General features: G+C 40.1%; 1 protein-coding gene across 4 annotated transcripts in view; it reads left to right on the forward strand.

The window, feature by feature from the left end:
- Window positions 1-22,379, forward strand: part of pik3r2 (phosphoinositide-3-kinase, regulatory subunit 2 (beta)) — a 43,720-nt gene that overhangs the window by 11,809 nt on the left and 9,532 nt on the right. For all 4 annotated transcript variants that reach the window (XM_042498421.2, XM_042498422.2, XM_088085283.1 and 1 more), the window contains exons 3-15: window positions 11,172-11,264; window positions 15,101-15,175; window positions 16,323-16,475; window positions 18,068-18,278; window positions 18,370-18,455; window positions 18,695-18,797; window positions 19,586-19,684; window positions 19,879-20,059; window positions 20,246-20,365; window positions 21,065-21,207; window positions 21,320-21,496; window positions 21,695-21,766; window positions 21,926-22,096. In XM_042498421.2, coding sequence (XP_042354355.2) covers window positions 11,172-11,264; window positions 15,101-15,175; window positions 16,323-16,475; window positions 18,068-18,278; window positions 18,370-18,455; window positions 18,695-18,797; window positions 19,586-19,684; window positions 19,879-20,059; window positions 20,246-20,365; window positions 21,065-21,207; window positions 21,320-21,496; window positions 21,695-21,766; window positions 21,926-22,096 — 1,684 coding nt within the window. The remainder of the gene's footprint in view (window positions 1-11,171; window positions 11,265-15,100; window positions 15,176-16,322; window positions 16,476-18,067; window positions 18,279-18,369; window positions 18,456-18,694; window positions 18,798-19,585; window positions 19,685-19,878; window positions 20,060-20,245; window positions 20,366-21,064; window positions 21,208-21,319; window positions 21,497-21,694; window positions 21,767-21,925; window positions 22,097-22,379) is intronic.

Genomic DNA, 22,379 nt, shown 5'->3' on the forward strand with positions numbered 1-22,379 from the left:
GAGCCAATTGGCTATTCATCATGTACAATACAGTACACTGAGCCTCATTCAAATTCATTAGTTTAAATTCATTTCTCTGTTTTGTTTTTTGTTTTTTTTCCTGGAAAGAAAACAGTGAGTATCATAGCTGCAGCACAAAGGTCTCCAGTTTTCTTATCACATGAGAGTTCACCATGTCAATAATATAATAAAAACTGGGTGTATTAGTAAAAAACACAGGCCCGAACTCTCTCCAGTAGGGGCAGGTGAGGAGCACAACAGTATCGTCGTGGTTTGATAGACGGTGAAACAAACCATTTGGGCAGCTGGCGTTTGTGCCTGTGATATGGAGAGACAGGGGCAGAGGAAGGGGGTTGAGAAGGGGCGTTGGGTGGGTGGCAGGGTAGTGGTTGCAGGAAGGATACTTTGGCTTCGCACCAGAAGTGCATTGTATATTAGAAATAGTCAGGCCCAAATTTTACAAATATCATTTCCCGAAGGAACCAAGGCCCTGGACTTTGTGTGAATAGAGCTTTTGTTAATGTGGCCCATTTACTATTTGTAGGGATTGAAACGTTTGGTATCGAGGGGCAGCACAACGGCCCGGTGGTTACGAAGTTTGACCAAGTTGCAGGTGACCTTTCTTAAAAATGAAGCTTCATTTTTGAGGAAATCTGACAACAAGAAACTTTGCATTCATTGATTAATCTTTAATACAGTTTCAGAACACAACGCTTTCTTAGCAGTTTGTTTGCTTTCATAAGCAAGTTCAAAGTGAAGATGTGAAAAGCAGGGCTTCCTCTCGAAAGGCAAAGATTCAAATCAACAGTCGCAGATCCCTCAGTTGTCCAAGACTCAGTGCACTTCTGGAGACCTCTCGGTCCCCTAGATTTGGCTGCAGAGTAAGCGCTCCTTGCTTATACGCTGCTTTTCTGTACAGGCAGCTGCAGACTCAGACCCAGGGGAGCTGCTCAGAAGAAGCGAGGCTTTGCCTTGTCAGGCTCCAAGTGGAGCTGTACCCAACTCAGAATTATGCCAGTTGAATCAGATAAGGCTGTACAATAAGAATATTTAAGGATTTGTTTTGTTTTCCACACAGAGTTTTAAAGTTTGAACAGGCTCAGTGGCAGGTTCAGCGTGACAGCAGCATCCAAGTTATATAGTGAACAAGCTAAGTGTGCTATGATGGATGGGCATTGTGCAGACACTAGATATCAAACAAAAAATCGTATTATGTCATATGAAGTTGCTTTGAGCTGTAATGTCACCATCCGTAGGCAGAAAGGCTCTCTTTTCTCCCCTCTGTGCCACTGTTTGCATGCCCGCAGCTCCCTGTAGCCTACCAAAGAGTAGCGTGAAAGTCAAGAGCACATACTCTGTCCCTCAAAATCGAGGGACCAAAACGTCCCCAGAAGTATACTGCACAGAAAAGACACAAATGCTCGACTTGAAGTAATCTTAGTCGATTGATTAGCTCCGACTGATGATTTTAAATCTTCAGTCTCCATTTCCGTCCAGACTAAAATGCAGTCCCAGAGTTTTAAAAATTTAAACGGGGTCATAGGCATTTTCAAAAATCTCAGTTTTAGGGGTCTGAAAACACCTGAGGAGTGTTAACACTTGTATGTGTTTTAAAAACATATTACTGTATATATAGCCTGAGATTATATACACACAAGAAGGCGTATTATTGGGAAAATTAAGTTTGGAAATTTAGATTTAATATGCATTGCAGTAATGTGGTTACTATAAAACCCACATTTGCCCCCAGCTGTTCAGTTATCAGGCTTATTTTCAGATCTTGATCATGGTTTCTTTATTTCTTTAGGATTCTTTATTCATTATTGTCATTCTGGCCATGCAAAACATCAGAACAAAATATAAAATATAGAATGTAATATAATATAAAATATAATTAAGATATAAAAATCACAATAAAAGTCCCTATTTAAAGTAACAGCAATTCAGGATCAGAAACGCAGTTCAGAAAGGCAGTGTGATGCAGTTCATCAGTCTTACAGCATAATTTCAGCTTCTGAAAGCTGAAATATTTTCATCATCATTTTAATCACAATTTCCTTGTTTTTGTTGTTTTTTCACGGTCAGAGCATTTTGACTTGTGAGTGCATGACGTGGACCAACTCTTTACAGAGAAAGTTTTTTTTTCTACTGGTCTTATGTTTCCAAAATTACTTACTCAAACTTGTTTTATTTCATTTTAGTCAGACATTTGCATTAAACTATTTTGAATACAGTTGGTATGAATTTTCTTTGCTTCACACTGCTTCTACAGCAATACTTTCTGAGTCTAAATTCAGTCATTGCATGTGTGTAATACTCATTCGAAACCAAGTGTACCGATTCACCAAAAAATAGGTTTCCTTAGCAGTTAACTAGGTTGTTCTTAATCCCTTACCAGATTAAGGAATCCAGGTTTCTCATTTGCATTCAAGAAATCAGGTTACTGCACAATGTTGACAACAACCCGTCTACTTTAGTGCATGTAAATGTGCCAAATGTTTTTCAGTAGTAGAAGGCAAAAATGCAAAGCATGGATTTCTTCTTGGCCAAAAGATGCAAATGGATTTTCTTCTTTCTAAAATTACATAGTAAGGAGAGGGTTCTGGGTTGGCCGATGACATCGTGTTAGTGTGAATATTTGTCCAAGATGGACTGCAATAGAGGTTCCCATGTCCTTCTGATGCAGCACTTGGTTAATATGTGTTTGATTTTATATGCACATAAAACTGAATCCACGTCCCTCTGTGTCAAAGCAGTTTTTGTGTTTTCTTTCGGTGTTGTTTTGTGAAACCGGCTTTAAATACAACAATATTATTTTTGTGTTGAAAAATAGTTTGTCAGAATGGATTTTAGCTGGTAAACACACTTGTCCAGTTTTGGCGTCAGAACAACTTAGAGTGATGGATGTATGTGCGCTTTTCGAAACAAAATGTTTGTAAAAATCAGTCTCATTCCCCAGATACGAAGCCAAAACGTTTCTCAACTTGCAGCAGTGGGTTTTTTTTTGAGGCTTTTTTTCCTCTTTCCCTCCTTTATCTCTCTCCTCTCCCTGGCCTCACTTTAACTGCCTGCTGAAGTGAACCATGGCTTGGCATGTTTGCAAACTCCTCCCTTCGTACTCCCCCTCTCCCCCTTCCCTTCCTCACTCCCTCCTTTCTGCACCCTCCCTCCCTGATTCACATACATGTCTGATACTGTCTCTGGGCAGCTATAAACCATGTTAGCGGGGCCAGTTCTCAGAAAGGAGAGGCCTCCACTCACTCTCCGCTCCCTGCGCCTTACCAGGAAAACACTTTCAAAGAACCCATGGAGGGGGGCGGAGGGGCTGAGACCGTAGAGAAAGTGAATGAGGAAAGATATGGAGAGGCAGGAGAGGGAGGGAGACGAGGGCTACAGTGTGAGCCAAGGCCACCCTTTCCAACTCCAAACCAGCTGTATTTGGTTTCTCTTCTGACTGTTGTATTATTCTCCTGGAGTTTAGTAAATTTAGCATGTTACACTTTACAGAGCTATAGAAAGTTTTATTTTCTGGAGCATTTCTTTAGTGCCAGTTCAGCAAATGAGAGCTCAGTTAGGCGTGAAGCTGTCTCGCTAAAAGATTAATGATTGTAGCAAACCAGAAACAGAGTAAGGTACATTTTGTGCTGTGGCTTAGTAGGCAGGAGTGAAATAAAATCATTTAAGGCTGAACCAAATGTCATTAACCGCCCTGTACGATGGAGTGACTTTGTTCCTGTATTATGCAATCAGACAGAAAGGTGTCGAGAGCACATCTTTCCACATTGCAATCAAAAAGTTAATTAACAAAGGTTTGTTTTTTGTGCATTCAAATGGTATTTTGTGCATCCAAAAGTTTCTTTTAGAAAGATTTTTTTTTGCATCTGTTTGTAAAACCAAAAGTTTTGCTTGCTGTTGCTAAGTTTTGTGGGCGGGACTAATGCTGAAACATGTAAAGCACTGCTTTCTAGCATGGAACCTAATCTAGCATGACACCTAGTAAGACATTGCAAAGCGTTAAAAAAGGTATTTTCCCAATATAAAGATGGTTTTCACATAAAACTAGGCTGTTTCTGCTGTAGAGAGATGCTAATACTTTTGAATTTGGGACTACATGTCCTGAGAAAACAGAGAAAAAGGGTGCTTTTGCTCAAAAGGTAGAAAACCTACAACTACCAGATTACATTGCGTTGAGTGACATAGTGTGGACTGGTCCACGTGAAACAATTGTGGCCCGCGATCTGGTATTACAGTTAAATGGTAAGCTAAAAGATGTTTCTGAAAACATTTGAGGCGAGAAATATACAACTCTGTAACAATCTTTATATATTTGAACAGCGCTGCTCAGTTTTACTGCTTGATCTCCATTTCTTTTGGCCTCCATTTTCACTGTGCTTAGAGCAGTATGACGCCGGCTTCCCTTTCACAGACTCCCCATTACAGCTTAAACACAGTGTTTAAATATGTTTCTGGAAACATTTTCGGTGATAAAAAGGCAGTGCAGTAACATTATCCTGATATATATTCGATCAGCACTGCCTAGTTTTCCCGTTGGATCAGATTTCGGTCCGAGTTTGAGAGACAAAGAGGGGTTGGTAACTCTCTTGATCAGCTGTATGCTCTTTGTCCAGGCTGTTGGCGGCACAGCGGGCGGAAAATGTGGAAATACAACTCAAGCAACAACCTGAGAGCTGGTGAAATTCCTCTAAGTGATGTATTTTACGTCATTTAGAGGAGGCTTACTTAGAGGGGATATCTAGTAACCTGTTGGATGAAGGGACATTTACCACAGTTCACCTACACATACTACTCACACTGTTTTGATACAAAGCTGGATGAAAATTGGTGGAAAAATCCCTTTAACTATGTTGGCAACAGGCTGATAATATATCCAGCACATTACGTTAGATAGTTCAACACTATAGTCCTGTCAACCAGTCACAACATGAACAATGTCATGCAGGCTAATAAGTAACCTGGACACATACTGGACCAATGACGAGCAAGTGGCCAACTAATGGAGCTCAAACAAAAGCAGTCTACATGCACCAATTCACTGAGACTGAAGTTATGTGTAAATATACAGTCTCTGCCTTTTTTCGCTCCAGCGAATTGCTTTTGAAGCCAGCCTGAAGTGGCCATTCGAGGAACTGCAGTTTTTGGCACTTTTGTCACATTACTGGAATTTCTAACTTTAATATCATTCCCTAAAAAAATGTCAATACCAATTTAAAACTTTTCGTTTCTTGGTTAATAGCACTGCTGTTACTAGTGTAAAAATAATACAGAAAATGAGCATTGAAACGATTTCAATGTTGGCTTTATGTTTCCACTTCAGAGGTCGCCACTTGACTAACACTTAACAACAAACCTTTTTTCTGTGATTAAATAGGTTTTTATTTAAACATGATCCTGGTGTTATCGGGGACAAATTTTTTGCACTAAATGGTCAATATTATGTGCACCTTTGTATAAATTCATGTTATGTACTGACATTTTAATACAAAAGCTGTTAAGTGCCACATTTTTAATTGTTTCTGACAACGTGATATTGGACTGTCTATATGCTCTATTTGACTGCAAACATAGACAGTCTTAAAGTCATTAAACACGTCTGACTTAGCCTGCTATTACAGGTTTTATAGGTGCATTAATATTCTCAGTAGTGCCTGTAGGCCTGTAAAACCAGATCCATCCTTGTGCAAAGATCACCTGTGTTTGACATGGTTGCAGAGGCTCACTCGTGTACGTGTGGCTTTGAAGCATGTTGTGACAGAGGACCGGTTGGTGTGCCCGGTCGTAATGCACTGCCTGTCTGCATAGTTGGGATGCAGTGAGGACATGTAGCAGTGAAACCTGACCAGCAGCATACACACTGCTACACACCAGCCGTGAGCCAAACACCAACTGGCCTTGTCACCACTGAACATAAGAAACACGTGCTTGGAGTGACCGACATGGTTCCAAAATGTATTTGCAGATTTTATCCTCATTTGTTGATGCTTTTAATTTAGCCTTAAACCAGTGCATGTGGAGGGCAGTGGAACTTTGGGAAGTTAGTTACATTTGGTGAAATAATGCAGATAAAAAGTGGAATATGGACATATTTAAGTTAGTCTTCAAAACACAACAGGGAGCCAGGCAGAGCTCGTGTTTCTGCAGCTTATGGGAATCAGGACTTTATCCCTGTTTGAGGTATTCAGTTACACTGGAATTGAAAAAATAATAATTGTTGGGCATCAAAGGTCATTCATGATCTTTCCAGATAGCAGTTTGACAGTCTTGATCTTAACTCAGTATTCATTTACTTGCCAGTAAAGAGTCTTTGATGTGATGATGTGAAAACACTGGAAAAAAGCAATTTTCTGCCATTTTCAGTTAATTTTGATAGCCTGACACCCATTAACCAGTAGCAGATTAGTTAACGTTAAAGAAAAAAATTGAATGACATGAAATCATGGCTGTATTAGGAAAACCTGGATACAGAATGTAGCATGGACCCTGTTCATTCCTGTGAGAGCTGCTCAGGGGTGCATGAAGCAAAAAACACTCTATTTCCACAGTATGAAAGTACCTGGATCATAATCATTATGGGGCCCAAAGAGCATGTGCGCTATAGACTCCCACCAAGGTCGGCTGGGACTCGCTATTGGCCCAACTTGGGCAGACGGCTGCCAGTCAGCTTGGTGTGTCACGGCCTTAAACAGCTTAATTTTTAGCCACAAACCCCCTTCAGCATTGTTTACCATGTCAGCACCACTGGCTGTGCTAACACTGTTAATGGTGCTAACAGAGGTAACAATAGTTAACACTGCTAAAAGGGGTTTGCGGTTCAAAATTAAGCAGCTTACTCACTGGGACTAAATAGGGGGGCCAGAAGGTGGGCACAATGTTGAATGAACAGGGCTTTTAGCTACCTCCTACTCAACCAAAGTGGTGTGCTGTACAGTAAACTGAAGAGTAGCGAAACTAACCTAACGACATTTGTAACCAGTCTGAAATATTCTCGGTAGTTGAGAAATTAGCAGTTAACTTTTGGCATCCCTAATCTTTAGCCTGAAATGTGACAAGTTTTTACCACCTAACAAAAGATAATTTTTTGTACCAGTTGTGGTCGTCTGACTGCATACTCCAATTTCAGTAGTTTATGAAGACGTTCACAAAACAAACAGCACAAATCAAAACTGTTGGGAGTGTTGGAGTGAGGAAATTCCAGGGATTTAATTTGAGCTGTGAAATCCTGTTAATGAATTCATGCTGCATTTCAGCTTTTGGAGAAGCTTCAGTTTCTGACACAGACCTCTGAGAGGGAGAATGCAGCAGAGCCTGCTACGTATTACATAAGCACACTGATGCAGAAGATACAGAGCAAATATTTTGCCTCGCATAGCTTCATCCAGTCTACTTTTGCTTGTCTGCTGCTCAGCTCGGATTGAGCGAGCGAGTTCGTGCAAACGCACAAAGACAGGATCTGCAACATTCATCTGACCATCACAGTTACAGCTTCATGTGTAGATAGTCACGCATGACTTGATAGTTTATAACACAGACAGTGTTTCTTTTGCTTTATCAAAATAAATGCATGAAAAAACACATATAGACTTTTAAGGCCTCAAAAGCACCGGGGCATTTTTGTTAAAGTGCTGGAGTGCAAAACTACACTCTGTCATGCTTTTTTTCTGTCTCCCTTTTTCTCTTTATCTGTTTCTCTCATTGGCTTCGTCTCAGGGCATGTCAAGTCATAAGCCTGTCTCCCAGTGTGCAGTCTGCCAAGGAAGTGGTTCTAATTGACTAACAAGTTGCTGTTACTTTATCTCTCTCTCTTTCTGCCTTTCGCTCTTTTTCCATACCTTTCCAAAACCTTGAGAAGACTGCAGGGCTTCAGCTGCTTTTGGCAGGAAAAAGAAAGAAAAAAAAAAACACTCCCTCTTTGCACGAAAGTCAGAGTTTAATTTATTTTATTTTTTTTCGAGTGAAGAGAAATATACAGTGAAATAAAGTGTTTATGATTGTTTGCATGTAGGAGTGAGAAAGTTCCTTCCCACTCTCCCACCAAACTGTTGGAGAACATTCATTTTGTGGTTTTATAGTCTATATTTGTTCTTATTTCCCTGCTTTATTTGATTTCCATGTTTTATTGCCTGCATCCTGCCTAAACCTAACCGCATAAGAGCTCCATGAAAATTGGTTTTGCTCTCTTGCACTGAATAATTAATATATTCTGCTTTCTAAAGCATTTGCATTTAGCTGCATCTGTAATTATGACATTCCAGGCTTACTTAGACAGCGTTCACTTATTCTGATAGTCATGTTTTAATTAAGGGAAGATGTGGAATTGGGTGATATGAAGAATGAATTGGTGTTTGTGATCTTTTCACAGTTGTGCGTCAAGGCGTTTTATTCCAGCCAATCACCAGAATCTATTTTGGCATCGTACGTCTCTTGAAACTCAGATATGTAAAATTTGTACGTTAGCGGCTACATTGAAACTTAACGTTTGAACAACGTTGTGGTTAACGTGTGGTCATAAAAATCGCAGCTGGGAATGCTTCCAGTGTCTTGCTAAAACAAACGCTTTGTTGTTTGTCGGTCTCAGCAACGATGGTTTGCAGCTTGGTAGCCATCTTGCCTTGGCATCACGCCATTCACAATCCTCTGCGATCTGAGTTTATTAGAAATGATGATATGATGTTCATGAAACAGTCAAATGTAAATGCAGGAGGAACTTGTCATGAGTTCTGTTTTACCCAGCAGCAATTTGAGAAGTTTTATTGGCAGGGTGGATAACTGATTTGTTGATCTGGCCATAGCTGATCAGATCGATGGATTAGAGGAGGTCAGCTGCTGAAGACGTGTAGACAATGAGCAATGAGCGGTTAAGTTTAAATTTCACTGCGTGGTCTACTGCTCCGTCTGTGCCCACTGTGCTCTGAGAGTGTGGTGCGCTCAATAACCAAACAGTATATATTCCAATAGCACTCCCAATGAAAGGCCCAGCTCCAAAAATATAAAAGCAATACGTGGCGGCAGATGTTTTAATCATGGTGGTCCGCAACACAAATAAATGAATGTGTAGGAAACCCTAGTGTTGTGTTTCCGCCATCTGCTGGACCCGTCCTTGCCCCATGTATTCCAGAAGTACCATGGCATGTGAGAAAAGGCGCAAGATGGAACTGTCCCTGTATGTCGTCCATGTGTGAGTAGTGAAAATTGCTACCAGCGCCTGAAAGGTCATCTCAGTAATTTACTGGGAACTATGTGTGAGAGAGGCTGTAGATGGAGGATGAAATGATTGTCACCGTCATAACTTTCCACAGTTGTGAAATCCTTTCGTATCACATTACAAATCATTTTTCAGTCTCATGGTGTCTGACAAGCCTTAAAACTCAGCGGCCCATTACTCAAACTGGACTTCCTGGATAGTATTTCATATTCTTATGCCCCCACCAGCAAAACCACTTGAGTTGTTTTAGCGCACTGCTGTTTTTGGACTGAAAGGAGAAGAATTACTTTGGTTTAACCAGGGGCACAATCTGTCCTTAGGCGGCATTTTTACCTACAAATCTTCGTAAGTTACTTAATGGTTTTGTAATACACTGCACTATGTTCTGCCGACAGTGAAGCCAGATCAGGAATTGCTCACAAGAGTTGTTTTGGAAAGCATTGACAAAGGACACAATTTAATGTTTAGTTTGTAACTTAGTGCGAACATGTATGTAAAAACTGTACTGCACACGGCAGAGAGACACTCAGTGATGAGAGAAGAGGGGGGGGAGGGCCCTGGCAGCCAAAATGGCCAACAGGGATAAAGCCGAGGCAGAGGTCTGTCTGTGTGCTCGCTAGAGAGCTGGAGACACTGCCAGGCAAAGTTTCCATGTTTAACCGGCAGGCATGGAGACAGAAAGAGAGACACGGAGAAAGGGAAGAGAAAAAAAGAAAAAGAGAGATCGAATTAAAACTTTAGTAAAAGAGAGCAAAGGGGAGAGAAAGAAGGAGCGAGTGAAAGAGTCCAGCAAGAGTAAGAATGCAAGAGAGCAAAGGACATAGCGAGGGAGCAAGAGGGAGAGAGACATTCAGAGAAACTGAGAACAAGAACCAGAGAGAGAGAGAGAGAGGGAGAGAGGGGGGAACGGAATGTGCTGACGCGGCGTTTCTTGTCTGAACTCCCCAAATTAATAATCAGCAGCGGTTTAGCCGAGCCGTGCCAGGAACAGAAGCCTACTGCCAAGCCCCGGCCAGGCCAGGCCCTCACTGCTCCCAGCGTTACCCCCACCCCTAACCCAGTACCCCCCACCCACCCCCACCCCCCCACCCCCAGCTCGCAGCCCTGCTCTGGGGCCGAATAGGAGGCGCTGCCTGCCTGCCTGTCCGGGCCGGGCCTGGCACACTGCCACAGGGCTTTTGCTTGTTCAGGAGTTTTGATTAAATCCTTTATTGTGCTCCACTCACGCAAAGAGCTAAGGCGAAACACCGAGCAGGACGGAGCGGAGGGGGGAGAGAAAGCGAGAGGGGAGAGAAGAAAAGGGGAAAAAAAAGAGAGGGAGGGGAGGGGAGGGGAGGGAGGGAAATGGGATCTCTCTTTTTTCCCTCTTGCTTTCTCCTTTTCTTTTTCTCTCGGAGTGAAAAGATGTTTGATTTGGTCTTTGGGGAGTTGTAAAGTAGATAAAGTTTTTGCTCACCATCAGCAGTCTGTGTTTTTCTCTCTCTTTTTTTGCCTTTTTTATTTTCACTCCTCTGTATAAAGCCTCTTTTCTTTCTTTTGTACCTTTTCTAAATTGTTCTGGTTTTCTTATCGTATGTCTCATCAGTTAGACTTCCAGACTGCCACAGTAAGATGCATCACAAGCTTCAAACTTTCTCTGCTAGTTTGTGTTAAAAGTTTTATTTTATTTGAGTACTTTCTAAACAAAAGCATCACAGAAGACAAACTGCTGCTCTGCTTCTTTCTTTTTTTTTTTTTTTGCAAAACAGGTGTGCTTCTTGTGAAATGGATACTAAAATGCATCTTATTTTATTGTGTTCCTCACTGATTTTTACACACTCACAACATTATACACGCTCTACATCTCCAACTGCTCCTAGTTAACTGCGCCCTTGTCAGTGCTGCAGCACCCCCATGGCCTTTCAGAGGCTTTGTGCCAGAAGTGTAACAGTGATTTGTGTTGTTGTTTCAGCTGTTTCTGTGCCGGACCTGAGCGAGCAGTTCACACCGCCAGAGACGGCTCCCCCAGCCCTCGTCAGCCTGATCCAAGCCATAGAGAAGAGAGGTATATCCATGTCAGCCGGCCAACGTATTCGTCTGTCTCGCCTCCTGTCTTTCCGTCTATGTGTGACTGTCTCCCTCCCGCCATCTGCCTCTTGCTCTCACGCCAGCATTTGCACAAGTGTAGACATATAGACATGTGGATCCAGTCAGGCAGATGTAGAAGTGCACACACTAGTTCTTGCACACTCACATTGGCTCCTCAGTCGATTAGTGACTTGATGTAGATTTCCTTCCTTGAGGATTCGTGTGATTTAAAGTCAGAGCAGTTCTCACTGGCCTCACTGAGAGTCATGCACAGTGGGTTTGATTCACACTAAGTTATTAACAAATAGCTCTCAGTGGGACTCCATTCTCTGTTTTTTCTGCCCTCCTTTTTTATTTTTTTCTCTGTCTGTTTGTGTCTCTCACACACATACACACACACATGCGCATGGGATTGCAACTTATAATTTTCATTTATTTTTTAATTTTCGTTATCAATTAAGTTTCAGATTATATCCTTGATTAATTGGTGAATCATATAATGTAAATTCAATGTTAAAAGAATTGTCAGAACTGAATATAACTTCTTAAAAGTGCTCATTTTGTGGCAAAATTCGTGAGACACAGATGTGACGCACCACTTACGTATGGTGGAGTGAGGTTTTTTTACTTGCTGCACAGACTCCTTTGCAGTGTGTGGTTCACTGTGTATTTATAGACTTTTGCCAATTGATAATGCAACTGGTTAAGTGGGGTTTGGAAGCGTAGACTACATTAACTGATACTGAATTCGTTAATTGGATCATTTTTACAACAGGATGCACTTATTTGTTTTAATATGAAATGTAAAAACAAATACAAGGTTGCTCTACTGCATCGCAGTGCCTCTGGTACAGTTAGGTTTAGGTCATTTTTAAATAGATTTAACTTGTTTTAAGCACTTCTATGTATACCTGTTGGAGGCCTGTGGAGCCTCGCATAGAAAATATAACATTAGAGCAGTATAAATAATGTAAGCAAAATAGTGTTGAGGAGTGAAGTGCCTGTGTGGGCAAGCATGGCTTTGTGGTCAGTGTAGTGGCTTCAGTTCATTAAAATAGACATGCTCTGTTGGGGGCATGCTGCTGCGGATGTGTCGTGTCACACCGTGCCCCACGTATTTTGGCTGCAACAGTTCAAAACCAGCAGCAAATCACCACATCACAAACATGACACAAATGATTAATCAGTTGTAAAAATAGTTGCCAATACATTTTCTGTGGATCAACCAATTGATTATTTAAATTACAGTTTCAGCTCTACACCTGTGCACACAGAGGTGTTTGCACAGAGAGCCAGTCAGTTTAAGCCATATGAGGAACACTTGACCTGTGTCCCAGTTCAATGTAATTAATCTTAATGACACACGGGTTACCTCAACCAAGGAGGTTATGTTTTCGGTTGTGTTTGTCAGCAGGATTACCGAGGAACCACTGGCTCGATTTTCATGAAACTTGGAGGAAAGTTGTAGCATGGTACAAAGAAGAACCCATTAAATTTTGCAGCAGAGCAGGGGGCAGATACGCCCATTATAAAAACCTTTTGTTAAAATTGCGGAGAGGGCATTTGGTATTGACGGAATAAATGTCATATATCTTAAAATCCTGTAGATGGCAGTAAAGCTCAGAATATAGCTAGTTGTAAAAATAAAGTGTCACTCATGAAATGTTGGTAAATCTGTGAGTAGATTTGCACATAAAACAGTTTCGTTTTTGGGCTTAGTCACGCTCAGGCTCAGTAATATAGGCTATGTGATGATCTCGGACACACCATCACTGATCTATTTTTCGCTAAATTGGTTAATTGGCAAATAATTTTGCTAAATGTGCAATATTTCTACTTTGTTCACCTTACATGTTTCAAAGACATCTGTGTGTTGTGAACATAAAAGAGCACAATATCAATTAAAATTGTGTTTTTCTATAATGACAACCAATATTTATCATCATATTATGCACACTCTTATCATGATGACCCACCAGCACAATTTTGCACAATGAATATTAATTCATTGTGCAAAATAAGAAAAATACTTAAATTTTAGGTTGATGTTTTGTACACTTTTCCTTTTCAATAAAAAATGAATGTATATCGGTGTGTGATATGGGCAGAAATTAGTATGTCGGCAGATTCTGATATTCCATTTTCAAGTCAAAATCTGCCAAAATCAATGAAATGCCAATGTTGTTGTGCATCCCTATGCAATAGTTTGGGAAATATATCCAATTCAGTTCAGTTTTATTTATAGCAATATCTCGAATCACAATTTGCCTCGGATGGCTTTACAGCATACAGCATTCCTCTGTCCTTGGATTCTGACAGCGGATAAGGAAAAAACTCACCAAAAAAAGCCTTTAATGGAGAAATTAGTGGTAAAAACCTCAGGAAGAGCAACTGAGGAGTGATCCAGGACAGATCAATATAATAAAATTACAGTAATAAGTAGGACAAAATGATATATAGAGGGAGAGAGAGAGACAAATATCCAGACATACAGTATACAGTGGTCGCAGATCTGCATATCATAGGAGACTGGACTGTTGGTTTTGGTGCAGGTCTTCACTCTCCCAGAGTGCCTTCTAGTTTTGCATCAAAATTGGGGCATGGCTTCAGTCTTTTCATGAAGTGCAGTGATAAGGTGAATTCAGGTCAAAGCTTTTATACATTATTGAAGGAGGAAATCAAGTCAAAGAGAAGCAGACAAGTTATGGAGAGTAAATTTTAGATGTGACTCTACTGGCTCTCTATCTGAGAAGGATTTGCTAAAATTCCTGTCGTGCTCGGTGTTGGGAAAGATTGGTATCTACCAAAGGGGCGACAGGAGGTCTGTCTCTGAATGTAAATAATATAATGCAGCACTAATACTGAATTACTTCCCAGTGCTGGATGCACACACGCTGTGACTGCATGGTGTGGTTTTCACAACTATCTGAGAGACTGGCTAGTCTCAAAGAATTGCCTCCTAGATGCAAGCTGTCTAGACCCAGCGTTCCTCAATGTTTTTTGTTTTTTTTAAGCCTGGGACCAAAAAGAGAAAGGGAGTCATTCAAAGTGAAAATGTGTTTTTCAGGGATACTTTCCCTGGATGTTTAAATCTTAATCTCTGTCATGGAAGAGATTTTCTAACAAGGTTTGGATCACAGTGTTAGTATGCTCAAGGGTTTCTACTTGACCACAACATAAAAGAACTCTTAACCTTTTTTTATGCCCTTATAAAATTGAGAAGATTGTTTACCTTTACTGCAGTCTGCTTGAAATAACTTCATGATCCAGTTAAGAGTTTAAATTTTCATGCTGCGTCACAGCCACTAAATGAATCACACATTTTCTTCCAAGAAAAGAACAAACATGTGTTGCCTCTGCTCTTGTAAATATTGCATGTGTAAGAACATCGGAGGGACCAACTCTCCCTAAATTTATTGATCCCCTTCTCTCTGTTGTTGGATGTGAGACTGACATGAAAACCGCAAACAGCTAAAAATTTGTGCTGTGTATTTCCAAGACAAATATCTGGCCATGTGCTTTGTCACGTACAAGTTGTTGTTTATAAACTGACGTTATCCAGCTGGTAATAAAATGTCTGCATGCATACCATGGCTAATATGTCTTTTACACTGCAGTAGATTTTGTGGTCGTAGGCAGCCATGGAGACATCCTTTGCATTAGAGTGAGCATCTGGCTGCAGTGTATAAATATTTCTACTGTTGATTATTTGTATTCCCCTTCTTTTTTCTACTCTGTTCCACTTAACAGTGTTATGTTTTATGTCCTTTTTGTGCAAACTTTTAACTCAACTGCTCTTTTTGTCTTTCTCAGGTCTGGACTGCAAGATATTGTACAGGTCAACTGTTTCCTCAGGTTCAGACAGCCCAGTGTACAGCCTGAGCTCCGGTGAGTTAGTCTGAGTCAGAGACACACATTTTTTAATCCACTTTCTTAAGAGTTTGTAATATTCTGTATTTATGTTTATAATGCATTTAGCTCACATTAGCTTATTGCAGATAAAATGTATCGGTCGGATAAAACTGAAGTTGAGAAATTCCAAGCTTGGCTTGAGAAACAGTTAACATAGTTTGTCCACCATGGACCACTGAAACATTGGATAATGTAGATTTTTCAACTTATGTGCACCTCAGTATGTTTCTTGGTGACAATTATTTTAAAATACAAATCCGAGGGTCCATATTTGTTTTTTTATGTTTTCATGTAAAAGAAATTAGTATCACTATCTGTTTTGTTATAAATTACATACTCAGGTAAATTAGGAAAGTTTCATAGACGTATATGTGGGATGCTTTCTGTGTATGTTTGCTGTCTTTTAGCAATGCTCTTCACATTTCATAAGGTGAAGAACTGAATAACCAAACCAAATAGCTTTATTCACAATGTCAATATTCAATATTCAATGCTGTGCAGCTTTTTTGGAGGGTCATGTCCACTCACTCTGCATGAAGCCAGTATTTTTGGATAGTTGAAGATAAACATCAGGCTACACATATATTGTTAGTATTATACTAGAATTAGATTCCAGTGTTGACTGCCTGGGATTGTTACCGACTCATGTGATCCAAACATGTCTAACTCCAGAGCACTGCAGAGTCCAAACATTAACATTCACTGAAAAAAAGATAGATCATTTCCAAAGTTCACATGTTTTTATTTAACAAAATATTCTGCTTCAAATCAAATTTGAACTGTTTCTTTGCCACAGGGCAAAGGGAAGCTTGCACCTAATTACATTTATTCATTAAAGAAAGTTGATTTAATAAAAAAAGACTAACCAGTTTAACCCGATGAATCTCTTTATATAAATTGAGGATTTTTTTTTGTTTTTAAGGTTGATAAAGTCATTTGAAAACTTACATCAATGAGAGTAGCCCTTTACCTTTGGTCATGTACAGCACATCTCACCTGCCTCATATGATTTGGGAAAAGGATCATCCCACAAAAGAAATATTAAAGTTTATTTAGTTTTGTGAAAATTTTACCTGTTTTTAAATTGTGACTAAATGTATTTGTGTGTGTCTTTGGGCTCCAGAGAGTGAGATGTGTCAGAAAGATGTGGGCTACATGTCTGAGTGTGTCCTAAACTACCTGAGAGACCTCCCGTCACCCGTCATCCCTGCCTGTGTCTACACTCACCTTCAGACTACCGTCACACTGCAGCAGCAGCTCCTGCAGCAGTCAGCAGGTAGGTCTCCGCTCATGCTTCAAGATGACGCTTATATTGACTGAACACTCTAATAAGGAAAGGGTGTCATCTTCTCTGTGCCTCTGTATGGTAATGGCTTGTTAATTGGCCAGTAGTGGAGGTTTTAAGTGATGCAGATCACAGACTGTACATTATTATCGACCATTTTCAAAAGAACATCATTATTTTTTCACATTAACTTTCCAATGGGTTTCAGTTTGCGCAGTTAAAGTACAAAAAGTAACTTCAGAGGACCTTAAAATTGTTTTAAATAGGAGGCTCTTCAGTGTAATCATCATTTGCCATCTTTCTTTCTTCACCATTTTTGTTGATTAATTGTCAAAGATACATTGTTGTTGCAGTTGAGAGCTGGAGCTGTCAAACAGTCAAATAGTCATCTGCCATTAAGTATTGAACTGATGATTTGTGTAGTTAGAAAATCAAACCCAGATGATAAACAGTTAGAAAGTATGAAGTTGGATGTTGGAGTGTCTCACAAGAACATGGACACACGAGTGAGAAACTGCCTTTAAAATATGTGCAAACTACATTACCATACAACCATAATGTAACTTTTGCAAAAAATGAAAACCAACTATGTTCTCTACCATGAGCTGAAACCAGTGGCGCCTGGAAAATATGCATTTATCACTCTAAAAACCCATGGTATGCTTTGGAAAATAGTCTACAGTAATGCGAAGCACACACAATTTGCAGTTAATTGGCTTAAACATACAAAGCCACCAGAATGGTCTTTTAAAAGGATATTTCACCTTAAAATCAAAAACACATTTTTCCACTTGCCTTTATTGCTATTTATTAATCTAGATTGTTTTAGTGTGAGTTTCATCTTGGTGATATCGGCTGTAGAAATGTCTGCCTTCTGTAAGAGATCAGCTAAAGTTATATTGTTTTTAATTCTCCTTGAGGTAGTATAATTTTAAATATAACTTAATTATATAATATTTTAGAATTGAGTCAGTCAGTGCATGAAATAGATGAAATAATCTTAACCTGTTTGTATATTTTTACTCATTTAAAAAAAGTAGAATTGGATTCATTATTGAAAAAAATGAATTGTTTGGATTTAGATTTTATGCATCGCAGAAAAAAAGGAAATGTTAGCTGCTTTGGTTGTTGTTTTAGTAGATAGAAAGGCAAAGCAAAAGAACTGCACAAGGCCCAATCTGAGCCTTGTGTGCAGCTGATCGAGGTCAGTTGCGTGTCAGCGTTGAGAGAATAGAGTCAACTGTTGGGAGAAGATGAGCTCACTGAGGCATGCTGGAAACTCTTCAGCTGATTCTCCTCTGCACAAAGGACTCCATGATTTAATCTGAGATATATATTTAAAATATTTACAGAAACTTGCATTGACCCCATTGACTGTGTATTTTAACTAGAAGGATTTGATGAAGAAAAAAGTGCTGATCAGAATGTCTCAGATGCCCAAATACCTAATTTAGCATCATAGTCTGTGCTAAACGTCTTGTCTTACTTCAGATTCTCCTCATCTGGTAAAACCTCAGAACAATTATTTTATCAGAAGTTTTATGTACAGATCGTTTTTATGCTTATTTGAATACCTTTTCCAGATGGTGCAGTCGCTGGAAGCCATGACAGAGAGGTAAGCCTGGTCCTCGAGAGCTCCACCTCCGTCCCTCTCCATCACCGTCTCACTCTGCAGTACCTCCTCACACACCTGGCCAAGGTCACCCAGGCGCAGGCCAGCAATGGCCTGGACACACACACGCTGGGAAAGATCTTCGGACCGCTGCTGATACGAACAGGCCCCTCCACCCCTTGGTAAGTTTCGGTTCACAAATTCAACCAAATCAAATCAAATTGGGAGTCTCAGCTTTTGATTTCAAGCTGTTTGTTGATGGATGATTTGCAGGTTGTCGGCGGATGAGGATTTCCCTGCCCTTGTGGTGGAGAGGCTGCTGATAGAGAGAACTGCGGAGCAGGACCTCACTCCTCCAGGTATGATATTATATGTAGAACTATGTTTATGTTACAGAACAGCACAAAGACATTTTCATTTCAGTAAAATCTTTAATACAATGTTAGGTATTTCTGTCATACTCTCAAAAAGTTTAATAAATCTTCATTGTTTAGATACATTATTAGCAGTTTTCAGGTATGAATGTATTAAGCAGTTGTTGGGATTCATTGTAAAATGCTGTTAATGGCGATGTCTGTGTCTTTATGTGTTTGTCCAGTTCTTCCAGCAAAGCCAGTCAAATCAAAACTGCCTCCATCAGCCATGACAGACACAGGCAGCCTGCTGAACGATGCTGAGTGGTACTGGGGAGAAATTTCCAGGTAAATTATGAAAATATATTACTGTTACTGTTGAATTTGATTCAAGTCTTTATGGATTTAAAGGGGACCTATTATGCTTTTCCTTATTTTGTGTCTTTTTTATATTGTTACAGTGAAGAATGTTCATATTAAACATGGCTAAAGTTTTAAATAATGAATAGAAAATTAAAAAAAAAAAAAGACATCCCTGTGAGCCATTATGAAGCCTACGCTGCCTCAAGTAGCTACATGCTTATGTTAGTGAAACATGCAACCTTGGTTGCTCACTTCTCCCTAATTTCAGATCATATTCCTGCATGAACATGTCTGGTTTTAAAAATTTTGGTTTATTATTTTTTATTGGTGATTTGTCACTGTAGATAGTGCTGATGAAATGACGATGCAGAGAAAGGCGGACCAATCAGAGCAGACTTGGGGTTTTTATGGATGGGGGGCTTAAAGAGACAACTGAGAATACTGGTGTTCCAGCAAAGACAGTATAAGAAAAAATAGTGTTATTTGAACATTAAATCCTGTAAATATATTCTAGTGGAACCCTCAAATACAATTATGATCCTGAAAATTAGCATAATGGGTCCCCTTTAAAATATGAGAAAAAATACCATTGATACCCAACATCGTGAATACTGGATTCCAGTCCACTACACTTGAGAACAGCTTTCAAAAATCAGTGTTTCTTATTAAACCTGTTTGTGATTGTGTAAATTAGGTTATCATTGTGCTGTTGAATTGCTGCTGATGACGGTTTGTGTTCATGAAGTAAGTACTGCATGTCATGGTATTTGCAGAGAGGAGGTGAATGAAAAGCTGCGAGACACTCCAGATGGCACCTTCCTGGTCCGAGATGCCTCCAGTAAACTGGAGGGCGAGTACACGCTCACCCTCAGGTACAGCAACAATACTGTCTCCCGCATCACTTTGTTTCACATTTGAATCACTTAAATAGATACTAAATGAATAAATGACAAAATGTGACATTCAACGGACAAAAGCAGACCTTTGCTCAAAGTTATAATTTATTCAACATGTATATGTCCTGACATGTTCTTTTCTCTCATGTGTCTCATGTCTCCCCCTGCAGGAAAGGGGGGAACAACAAGCTTATAAAGATTTACCACAGAGACGGGAGGTACGGCTTCTCTGAGCCTCTTACCTTCCTGTCTGTTGTGGAGCTCATCAATCACTACCGCCACGAGTCCCTGGCCCAATACAATGCCAAACTGGACACCAGGCTTCTGTACCCAGTCTCCAAATACCAACAGGTTTGTGACTTTGATTCTTCAAATTCAATTGCAAGCAAAAACCCTCTGCAGGCCTCCTTTGATTGAGAAATCTTTCATTCTTTTTATGGGTAATGACAATGGTGGGACTACTTGAATTGTGTTTCATTGTTTCATTGATCAAAGTGGCGATGTTTTTTCATCTTGTGCTCATTTTGCACGGCTCAGTTGGTGAAGGAGAACAGTATAGAGGAGGTGGGAGAGCAGCTGAAAGTCTATCATGAGCAGTACCAGGAGAAGAGCCGCGAGTACGACTCTCTATACGAGGAATACACACGCACATCACAGGTAAGAGTTCAACACACACACCGTCTATTCAGGAAATAAGAGGAAATAACTATTCTACATTAAAAATCTAGTTATTGACATATATAGCAATTGCTGTGGTAATAAAAAAAATCTAACAGTCATTCTATGTTACATAGCCATTACAACTTTATTTATTGCTTTCTTTTTGAACCAATTTGTTTTTTTGTTTTTTTACGTATTTGTTAAGGCATCATAATGGAACTTTACGAACTTGAATCTACTTGTGCTTGTATAATGACAATAAAGATATTGTTTTTATTGTGAACCTCACGATTTGATATTATGATTTTTGGTGTCCATGTCTGTGTCTCTATGATGTATACTGCTTACGGTCCTACACCTGATCCTCACCTTTTTTACAAAGCCCCGACCTCACCAACGTGCTATGGGGGTACATGCCCACAAATGTCCCAAACACAATAATATAAAGTAATGAGTAAGGATACAGAGGGTAGTGTGCAGACAAATACGCAACAACGCACTTCTACTGGGTCATAAGTGATGATTGAGAGGGAATACCTCTGTATGAATCTATACATCTTTTTTTAGGAAAATCTTGCGTAATATACCTGTAACACAAGCAGGTGGAAGATAAGATATGTGTGATATACTAGCAGCGAAGGACTGAGTGAAATTCAAATACATTACAATCTGTGTCTCCGTTTCTCGTTCTCACAGGAGCTGCAGATGAAGCGCACAGCCATCGAGGCCTTCAATGAGACCATCAAGATCTTTGAGGAGCAGTGTGAGACGCAGGAGCGCTACAGCAGAGAGTCTTTGGAGCGATTCCAACGCGAGGGCAACGAAAAAGAGATTCAAAAGTAAATTCATGTTTATGTGCATGAGATTCTAAGATTAATTTAAAGCAGGAAGATATAACTGATAATTATAGCTTGTTTTACTGAATTAAACTAATTTTGTCTCTTAAATTAGGATCCAGAGCAACTCAGAGCGATTGAAGTCTCGTGTGAAGGAGATCCACGACAGCAAGCGTAAGCTGGAGCAGGACTTGAGAGAGCAGGTCTCTGATAACAGAGAAATCGACAAGAAGATGAACAGCCTCAAACCGGATCTCATGCAGCTCCGCAAAATCAGAGACCAGTACCTAATGTATGAACGATTTAAAAGACTCCATGAAGTACAAAAACACTTTTTTCCTATGCACAATAATACAGGTGTATACTATATATGTATACATGAACACATATCAACACATTTCCATAAAATATATACTCTGGCTTATCTTTATATCTGGTGTGTGAGTGGTAAACTGTCAGCATTAATTCTTGGGTGTTCTGGTTTTTGCAGATGGTTGACACAGAAGGGTACGCGGCAGAAGAAGATCAATGAATGGCTGGGCATAAAGAATGATGCTGATGAGTAAGTGTTTGAGATGAACTAACAGCTTAGCAACGTGTGCTGTGATGACCGGGTGCTGCATTATATCCACCTGTAATTTAGGGAGTGTTTGGAGCTCAGTCTTTTAGTCATGATGCATGAGATGCGACTGAGCGTCTGCTGCTTTGTTACTGTGTCCAGCTCCTACTCACTGGAGGAGGACGAGGGCTCACCGCACCACGATGAGTGTACCTGGTATGTGGGTGACATCAAACGCACCCAGGCTGAGGAAATGCTGAGAGGCAAATGTGACGGGACCTTTCTCATCCGTGAAAGCCAATCACAGAAGGGCTCCTACGCCTGTTCTGTAGTGTGAGTTTTTCTACTTTTTCGTACTGCATCCACATAAATAACTGACCCAAATGTTGACAGTGTTAGTTTGATAGCAGGATATTTCTTAAAGGTATAGTATGCAGAAGTTATCAGTTAGAGACAACATTAAAACTTGTTCCCCTCTGCGGTGTTGGTGGCTCAGTGGATAGAGCGCTCGCCCCATATACAGAGGCTAAGCCCTCACTGCAGCGGTCGCAGATCGACTCCGGCCTCTGTCCTTTGCTGCATGTCGTCCCCTCTCTCTCCCCCTTTCACACTTAGT

The sequence above is a fragment of the Plectropomus leopardus genome, chromosome 12, assembly GCF_026936395.1.
Source record: "Plectropomus leopardus strain MGB_pleo_1.0 chromosome 12, ASM2693639v1, whole genome shotgun sequence".
Taxonomy (NCBI): domain Eukaryota; kingdom Metazoa; phylum Chordata; class Actinopteri; order Perciformes; family Serranidae; genus Plectropomus; species Plectropomus leopardus.